A 9,109-nucleotide genomic window follows, 5' to 3' on the forward strand; every position below is an offset into this window, starting at 1 on the left:
ATTCTTCCAACCCAGGACAAACCCCAAATCCATGAGTGGAGGGGGGAAGCCCTTTTTACTTAGTGCGCCCCTTTGCACTGCTGGGCTTATCCTGATCTGGGCAAACACTGGCATAGTGGAGGACTCTGTTAGGATAGGAAGCCTCCATAAATCCTCCTTCCTGTTCCAGAGGACTAGGACAGATATAAGAATTATATCCTAATCTCTTGCTTAAGCAGCAGAATGAAGAAATATAAGAGCAATGGCAGGAGGGGTCCCCTGCAAGCAGCTCACCAGGTGAGGTGAGGCGGGGGAGGGGGAAGGGTTTGTCACAGGAATCTGCAGCAGAAGCATCTCTGTAAAGGTCTCCAGTTTCATCTTTTCCCAGCTGTTCACAAAAACAGTGCCAGGTCCTACCCCCTGTCCTGGTAACATGCCAGATGCCAAGATGTAGGTCAGAAGGAATTGATTCAGAAGCTCACAGGATAGCTGAATGCACCCACAAACTGCATGCCCATTCCATTGGTCATAAAAAAAACAGCAAGAACTAGCCATGAGCAGGACAGACCTGCTAGGAAATAGCATGCAAACAACCAGTTCCGTAAATGTACACAGGACTTGACAAGAAAATGTGCTCGGACACACAAATACAATACACAGCTCAGCTGCAGGAAGCCCTGGAGGCATCCTAGCTAAAGAGCTCAATGTGGAAGGTTTAATGAAAGGAGAAGAAAGTTTGGAACGCAGGCAGTGAAGAGGCTGGCCCAGGCACAGCAAGTGTCATGAGCACCCCTTTTATTTTGTTTCAGCTTTTATTTGTTCCCATACTTTTAAGATGCATCTTCTGGGCTTTGAATCAGGTATGATGTTTCAGAAGAAATATCACCCAGACCCTGGGAGGCAAGTCTCTTTGCAACAGACTGGCAGGGCAAACATTTTTTAAAATGTCCACTACCTTTGGATGCCTCAGAGTTTGGGTGCCCAGCTTGAGACACCATGGGCCTGGTCTTCATAAGTGCTTAACACCAGCAAGCTCCCATTGATTTCAGTTGCAATTGTAGGTGCTCATCTCTTCATAAAATTCGGCCCGAAGGGTCTCACGTTGGACACACAACAAATGAGAGACCTAAAATCAAAGATCACTTTTGAAAAATTTGGCTCAAGTATCCAGCAAAATCTGCATCCAGTTTCCACACCGAGGCTTTGAATTAGCAATAAGGAGCGGTATTCACTGGGCTACTGTGAAGGGCTGCCCTAGCACTGCACAGCACTATCTACTACATTGAAATTCACAGTGAATGGACATGCAAATCAGATGTACTCTAGACCTTCAGTTACATGGATGCAACTCCCATATTCTTTAAGGGCAGATGTGAGGGCAGACACGAGCACACTGTATCCAGAAATATTGGAAAGCCAATTGCTGCTTGGTTACTTAAGCAAAGGGATTTCCCAATTTTCACAATGACAGAGTTTGGAACAACCTTACTGTTTTTTTGGTGGCTCTATCAGTTGGTGAATGTTTGAGCAAGGAGACACCATCCAGTTGGAGGGTGGTTGAATTCTGTAGAGCCTTTCCTTCCCTGAGGACAAAGAGAATTAAAGTAGATTGAAACACCACTGAACTACTTCACTGCCCAGGTTGTGCTTCTCCATGAAATGTATGGTGTACTGGAGACAGCAGCTCAAGGACTCAATTTCTCTAGTGACCTATTTCAGAGGAACAGCCGTGTTAGTCTGTATTCGCAAAAAGAAAAGGAGTACTGAAGTGAGCTGTAGCTCACGAAAGTTCATGCTCAAATAAATTGGTTAGTCTCTAAGGTGCCACAAGTACTCCTTTTCTAGTGACCTAGGTCATGATGTGTGAGAGCAGAGTCAGGACCCTGATGCTCTAGGGCAGAGAAGTGTGTTCACTGGCTGGAGCCACACCCTGTTCTGTGCTGTGAATTGTCAGAGGGAGCTGACTGAGGACTACAATGATAGAGAACTGTGCTGCACTAAATGGAGCACACATCGGCTTTGACACTCTTGGGAACTTAAGAATTTGCTTCTTAGATTGAAGAGTATGTTGGACCAGTAGTTTGTAATGGACTTCACTGCTGCTATGAGAACCAGATCCCAGTAGCTTTGCATCAGACTTTCTTTGCACTGTGACTTAAAAATTAACACAAGTCTTTCCTGTAATTACTCATTGTCACTACTTTATTAACAATATATTTAAAATCTGAAATAACAGACTAACATTTTGCAAGCAGTATTACTTCTCATTCTCTACAAGAAAAAACTTTGCATAAATAATTTACATGAGAAAATAAATATGTAATTTACTCTTTGAAACAATAGCTTTCACATTTAGATTCTGGTTCCACTTAAAATAGTTGCAAAATATACCAAAGTTGTAAACTCACATCTTAGAAGATTTTTACGTCAACTTTACACAGAAAATACGAACAGCAAGGAATTATATTCCATCCAGATTTTGGATTATGTGATACTACGGTTTGCAGTCCTACAGCATATGTACAGCATTTGAATATTAACTTTCCAATAATACTCTTTAATGTAAAAACACAAACACATGTATGAATGGTGTGAAGCTGTTTAAAAGGAAAGACGCTGTCAAACTGAACTGCACATAGCCAAGACTTCTCAGAAGGAATTCACTGGTTTTCAAATGAGCATAGGCTCACGCCAATGTGGAACCAGCACCTTACCCTCAGAACCTGCCATGCCCAATCCAGCATAACAGAGCATACGGTCAGATGATCCAAACTTTGCAGAACAGAGAACAGAAGAAGCTGACATCTCAGCTTTGATGCTAAAGTCAATTTGCTTTCGGAGGAGTAAGGCAAATACTCAGTATCCTTCCTATTGGCCCTCACTGTCAATTACTGAACTGTGTTAGAAGTAGTTTTAAAAACTCTCGGAAAAATATGTATGGCCCTCCATATATCTGTTTAAAAGATGAACATCATAGAGTTATGGGGTTTGGGAGGGTCCTCCATGTGGCCATCTGCCTCACTCTCCAGCATCTGAGCAGGATTGGTTTCAATATCCCATAGTCATTTCTGATGGTGTCAAATCTCAACCTTAAATCTGTTGAGTCTTGTACTATAAGAGTAAAGATATGGAATGGCTCAGACTCACATTTATACTTGCACTTTGGGATCACAAATTTCATGTTTGACTCATGTTTCTCCTCATTTAAGGAAATTACTTGGGCATGCAGAAATCTGGCAGGACTTTATTCTTTTTCACTGAAACATTTGGATTTCCTTAGTCTGCTATTGCTACTTTCCTAAAATTCAGTCAAAGCTTGTTGACTCTTCTCCTGTTGTTTCCCTACTCTCATTCTTGTCCTGCCTGAAGTGGTTTTGAGAGGGCTTCCAAGGCTCTGTTCAGACAAAGTAAGGACAATGACCTCTTGCAAAGTGTAATATATGGAAGTCACCATAATACCTTTGCTTCCTCTGCCTTTCTCAGTGTGCACACCACAAAACCCTATGCAAATTCCCAGGCTAACTCTCCTTTCACATTGAATTTAGGTGCTGCTCCCACCAGCTCAATTTCTCTCTTTCACCAGACCACAGCTGTTAGAATCCGACAGGTTTTGACTATGCGAGCCCTTGACCTAGTGTTGCAGGAGGAATGGGATTCCACTGCGTTCAAAACCTTACTCTGTGGCCTGTCTGTCTGCCATTTGATGAAATGCAAAATATCCAGAGCTGTTGGGCAGTACCTCTCAGAAGGGACCTTCTAATAGGCGTTTTCTAGCTCAGGCTGGTTGGATTTGCTGCCCCTTGCTCTGGAGAGACGAGGCTTCTTGTTTTTCTGAGGCCTGATGGTTTCCTTACCAAAGTCCTTCAGCTCAGACTGGTTATGGTAGCGAGTGTAGCGCTTGCATTTGCATGCGGTGACAGCTCGGATTTTGTAAGTCCGAGTCTCTTCCTGGGGGCAGGCCAGCTGGATGCGCTGAGTGCGAGCGTGTGCGGGAATGCAGCGGTAATCCAGGGCATTCTGGCGCCACCACTTTCCTCTGCCAATAGCGTTAGGGAGGAGGTGGGCGGGGAAACACTGGCCTGAGCAGACCAGCTCCTTTATGGGCTTGAAGCTGCGGCAGGGCCCATCAATGACATACCGGGTGGAGCGCAGCTCTCTGCAGCTGAAATCTGATGCATCTGCAATGAAAAAACAAACTGGTTACAGGCATCTCCATCCCTTCATGTTCATCATGCCTCTAGCCTCATGCTGCAGCTGAAATCCAGCCCCAGGACCTTTAAACCAGCACATTTTTATCCAAAATTGTACTAATAAAGCCCACAAGGAGATGGTTAAAGTCAAGCAAGCATCACCTGGAAATTTCAGGTAAAGTTCTCTCCTACCCAGGAAGCTGCACACCAGGCAGGAGAAAGGCTGGTGTTGGCATAAAGAAGGATCTGCTTCTCTGTCATTCAGAAATTGAACAATAAGAGCTGGCTCTGCACCAAACCCTGCATCCAAACACCCCCATACTGCAGACCATGTTGCAGCTCAGTATTTGTATAAACAAGAGATTAAAACCTGCAGGACCACGTAGGAAAAAGACATATCAGGTGCTACATGGGAAAACACGCGAGCTAAAAAGGAAGCAAAGAGGATGTGCAGGAAGCTGAGGCAGGAATCAGAACAGCCCTAAGCATTGACCTCTCTGGGCAGAAATAAAGATGTTTAAGGGTTAAATTTTGCTCATTTCCACCTGCGTGATTCTGGAATAACACCACTGGAGACATGGGGGTGAACTGCAGGAGGGCAATGGAGGACCAACAGACTCAGATTCTGCCCCCTTCAAGCCACCTGTGAGCTAAAAACCTTCTCTCATTTACATTAGTTTAACTCAATTGATCTCAGTTGCTCACTTTGGACTTAAGCTGGAATAAGCAAGAGCAAAACTTGGCCCAAAGTTTTGGTGAAAATCGAAATAAAAATTCTTATAGCCAGATTCTGCCTGCACTTCTGCCACTCCACCCTCACTTTGCCGGCCTGCACAGGTGTGAACAAGTGCAGACTTTGTCCCTTCTGTTTTCTGTAAAGGGCCACGGATCCCTGCAAAGGCTTCTGACCAGCATCAGACATGTTATAGGTCTCCTTGTTCTGATCTCCAGAGTCCCTTGTAGTGACATGTGACTAATAACAAGAACAATAAGGAAACTGGCAGATGGCAACTGTGACTAAGGATTGAGTTCCCACCTCTTGGAGAACCCATTAATTCACCACTCATTTGGCGTTCCAGCCCTCCCACTCTCTGTTCTAATCCCACATCATCCGTGTCATTACCTTCAGTCAGACAGAGGCATCTTCTGCCGAATTAGAAACCTTACCAGGCTTTTGCTTGTGCTTTAATAGATTGCCAGAGGCAAGGGATACAGTAGAAAATATGAGAGTTTCGCTCTACGGATTTAGAAAAGCTCTTTTAATAGGCAAAGAACTTTCCAGTTAAATAATTGATGCTTCAGATGCATTTATCATCAGAATGGGGAAGAGCTCTGTCTCCATGAGGGTTTCTTTCTGTCTTTGCTCAATCAATGTCCTTAGCTACACATGTTTGAAATGTATGCAGATTGTGAAGACTGTTTAGCAAATAAGGTCTTGAACTTCATCTATCTGAACACACTTTATTCATCTTGTCTAAGCAAAAGAAATACATGGAGCACAAATGAGAATTTAATTGTGACAAAAACCTACAAAGGTGGAAAACCAAAGAGAAGGCTGTTGTCATCCATTCTCCTTGCTGTGAAAAAGGCACATCTCTGCTAAGGCCACTAAAGGAGACTAGTAGCTTGAATTCTGAATTTCTTAGTGGTATAATGTTTTTTAGACACACGTTTCTCTCAGTGAATTTTTAAGGATTTCCCCCTATGCTACAGAACCAGCATTTTTTTTTTAACCCAGCAGAGATCCGCTTTCTGGATATATGTCTATTCATTCAGACTTAGGCTGCAACCCTGTGAACACTTTGCACAAGCTTAACTTTACACTCATGAGTAGTCCCATTGCATTTGGGAGGGGGTTATAGTCATGCAAATATAGATTTTGCCCCTTCATATTTTAGCAATGCTAAAGACTGCACTTACCAGATTAAACATTTTTTGGTCTAGTATTGTGGTTAACATGCTGATACTAAGACCCTGTATGATTTAGCCAGACAGGTTAATCAGATTTTTTATACTCACGCACTTCCTGAGCATTTAAGAAATTGAGTTTTGACTCGGGTAGTCTTAATGGTTCAGACTCTGGCCTTTTATGCCAGCTCAGCAATGGGGCACATACATACTGCTTGCTATATTAGACACCTTGGCACATGCCTCAGACATGTGCTGCTTCTGTTGACACACATCCTTCCGTGTTACTTGCACGCTGATCCCACATGATACCACACAGGTGCTAGTCTCAGGTAGTTTCATTTCTGGTGGGGACAACATCTATTATACTGTGGCTCTGATTCCTACCCCGAGCCCACTCCACTAAATACACTGATGCAGCTATACAAATGCATGGCATTCCTCGAGAGAGCCCCACGTCTCTTTGAGGGGTCATGGAATAAAAATCCTCCCCCCACTTCCCCACCCCCGAATCTTAAGTGTTCCCATAGAGTGGCAGGGAGGCAGATTGCACAACTCTAAGGTAAAAAGAAAAGGAGGACTTGTGGCACCTAAGAGACTAACAAAATTTATTTGAGCATAAGCTTTCGTGAGCTACAGATTCCACTGAATGCATCCAATGAAGTGAGCTGTAGCTCACGAAAGCTTATGCTCAAATAAATTCATTAGTCTCTAAGGTGCCACAAGTCCTCCTTTTCTTTTTGCGGATACAGACTAACACGGCTGCTACTCTGGAACTCTAAGGTAGTGAGAGACACTCCCAACAATCTAACTTTCTTTCCAACAGCAAGACAGATTCCTCCTTTGAAGATATTGGATCTGCTACAGGGTCTGCTGCTAGGGAGGGCAGCCAATGCTGGGCCTGGGCAGGAGCATTCCATGGGACTGTGGCAGGGATGGGCTGGAAAGAGGGAATTGTGCCCTGTCATGATGCTGGGATGTTATTAAAACCTATGAATTTGACCCCCCTCAGAAAAAGAAAAGGGGTGCTTGTGTTTTAAAAAATATTTTTCTGGCCCCATGTTTGTGATAAGTTTGGGGGTCTCAGTCCAGTTCCCAAACCAGCACATACCACCACCCCAGAGAGCCCTCAGAGACAGCATTATTTAGTCCCCTTCCTGAGAGCCTCAGCACAGAGGCCATGGACTGAATTCCCTTCTCACCTTTAATCTCCCCTAGAGGAGGAGTCCTTCCGGGTGAGGAGAGTGAGGCACAGTGGGTGTGGGAATTCTGCCCTGCATCTGCTCTGGGACTAAACACATTTCAGTCTGTAGGGGTCAATCTGGCACCTTTTGCCAGCATGGAATTCACTTTTAAATTCTTTTTTTCTTGGCAGTGCTGGTGGCAACTCCCCTGACCATTCTCTTCCCCTTCCTCAGCCCAAGCATATGCGTTTCTGAGCCATTGGTGCTGTCGGATCTTTAGCCAAATGCCCTGGTACCATGCTGAATTTCTTTCGGGATGCCTCCTGATGATGTTGGTTCTATTTAAAGTATCAGTCCAAGCTGCAGCTGTACAGAACAGAGAGCCCCCAGAAGAATAAATGCTCCTCCCACTGATCACATTCAGTTGTGGATTCCCTCTGTGAAAGCTTTAAACTGCTAATAACAGGCTTATGTTGCCTACTGGAGTCTGCCCATGAGACACTAAGCAGCACCTTTCTCAAGCACAGCTCAGTGCAATCAAACATCTGAGCGAACAACCATCCCTGAAGTGTTCCTCTAAGAATATTTAACAATGCTCTCATTATCACCTCCATTCCCCGGCCCTTGCCCTGTTCTGTTCTCAAAGGAAGACGGGCTCCCCTGGATACCTGCTCACCGTGTTTACAGCATGAGGACAGCACTAAATCATGTCAGTCACTAATATTCCTGGCCGGCCTTGCTATGGTAAAAATATCTTTTGCCCAGGCCAATTCAGTGTTGCACACTTCCACATTGCAGCTGCTCTGCTTATAGCTCCTAAGCTATTCAGATGGATTTATTTCTGATCATTTTACAGTGCTAAACTCCACCTACAGCTGTAAAAAAGCCACTATAACTTCTGTAACAGGACAGACACTGAGATACTACTGCAGCGGGCCACATAAGTACCTACAGATAACGAAGTAGATGTGAAACTGTTAGATATAGATAACATCTTATTTCCCTGTTGGGTAATAATCACTATTACTGGTCTCTGTTTAAGAAATGGCATAGCAAACACTGGGAAGGGTAAACAGGAGATTGAATTTGTTATCACTACAGCAGTTTACCCACTGTTAATTCATCACTATATGCTCATGCACAGTAACAGAAAACCCCACAGGAAATTGTGTTGTTAGGTTCTGAGGCTGTAATATAACATTTATTTTTCTTACCGTTTGGATCCAGAGACTGCTGTGGCTGTCTTCCCCCATGTTTTGCCTGGTTCATTGTGTTGTTGTTGCTGTAAGTCTGCTCCACTGGTGTTTCTGTATTTTCAGGGAGCTCAGGAATGATTTCTGTAGCATCATTTTTAAACACTTGCCACCCTTCTACCGTGTGGACAGCAATTTGGATCAGGACACAGACAGAGCACACAGCCCAAGAGATCTGCATAGTGGCAGCACAGAGATTAGCCTTTCAGCACTCTCACAGTCTCAAATCCCAGGCAAAGGCAAAATATTCTCCTTTTTTAAATCCCTCTTAGAACCAAGCAGCCAATGATTTCACAAAGTGGGAAGGGCCAGACAACTCATTCATCCCAAATCTGTCACTGTAACATGGGGAGGCGGGGTAGTTTCTCCAAAACATTCTACAACTTTTATCCACACACTTAAAAACTTGTCCCTTGCTTCATTCTTCTGCCAGGCACCAGTGTCGACTGATAGTCATATCTGCCAGGAGACTCATCAGTCTGCAGCTCATCCCAGGCCTAACAAATGTTTTCACAATTAAAAATGCTTCTCCTTCCATATTTGTTTCTTTGGCTCCTGGTTTTCCAACCATTTTAAGACTAGGTTGCCTAATAAC

General features: G+C 44.0%; 1 protein-coding gene across 1 annotated transcript; it reads right to left on the minus strand.

Annotated features, from left to right (window-relative positions):
• Positions 1–2,163: 2,163 nt before the first annotated feature.
• Positions 2,164–8,761, minus strand: SOST (sclerostin). The gene is made up of 2 exons (XM_048830437.2): positions 8,476–8,761; positions 2,164–4,157 (listed from the first exon to the last, which is right to left on the minus strand). Exons 1-2 carry the CDS (start codon positions 8,693–8,695, stop codon positions 3,736–3,738), a joined length of 642 nt encoding a protein of 213 aa, XP_048686394.1. The 5' UTR covers positions 8,696–8,761; the 3' UTR covers positions 2,164–3,735.
• Positions 8,762–9,109: the final 348 nt, after the last annotated feature.

The sequence above is a fragment of the Caretta caretta genome, chromosome 27 (assembly GCF_965140235.1).
Source record: "Caretta caretta isolate rCarCar2 chromosome 27, rCarCar1.hap1, whole genome shotgun sequence".
Taxonomy (NCBI): domain Eukaryota; kingdom Metazoa; phylum Chordata; order Testudines; family Cheloniidae; genus Caretta; species Caretta caretta.

What these genes read in the sequence shown, in the direction of transcription:
- SOST (XM_048830437.2), bottom strand. Translation starts at nt 8,695, where the DNA reads ATGCAGATCTCTTGGGCTGTGTGCTCTGTCTGTGTCCTGATCCAAATT. An exon ending in GCAGTCTCTGGATCCAAACG is followed by an intron (nt 4,158 to 8,475) that starts GTAAGAAAAATA and finishes TTTTCATTGCAG; the next exon opens with ATGCATCAGATTTCAGCTGC.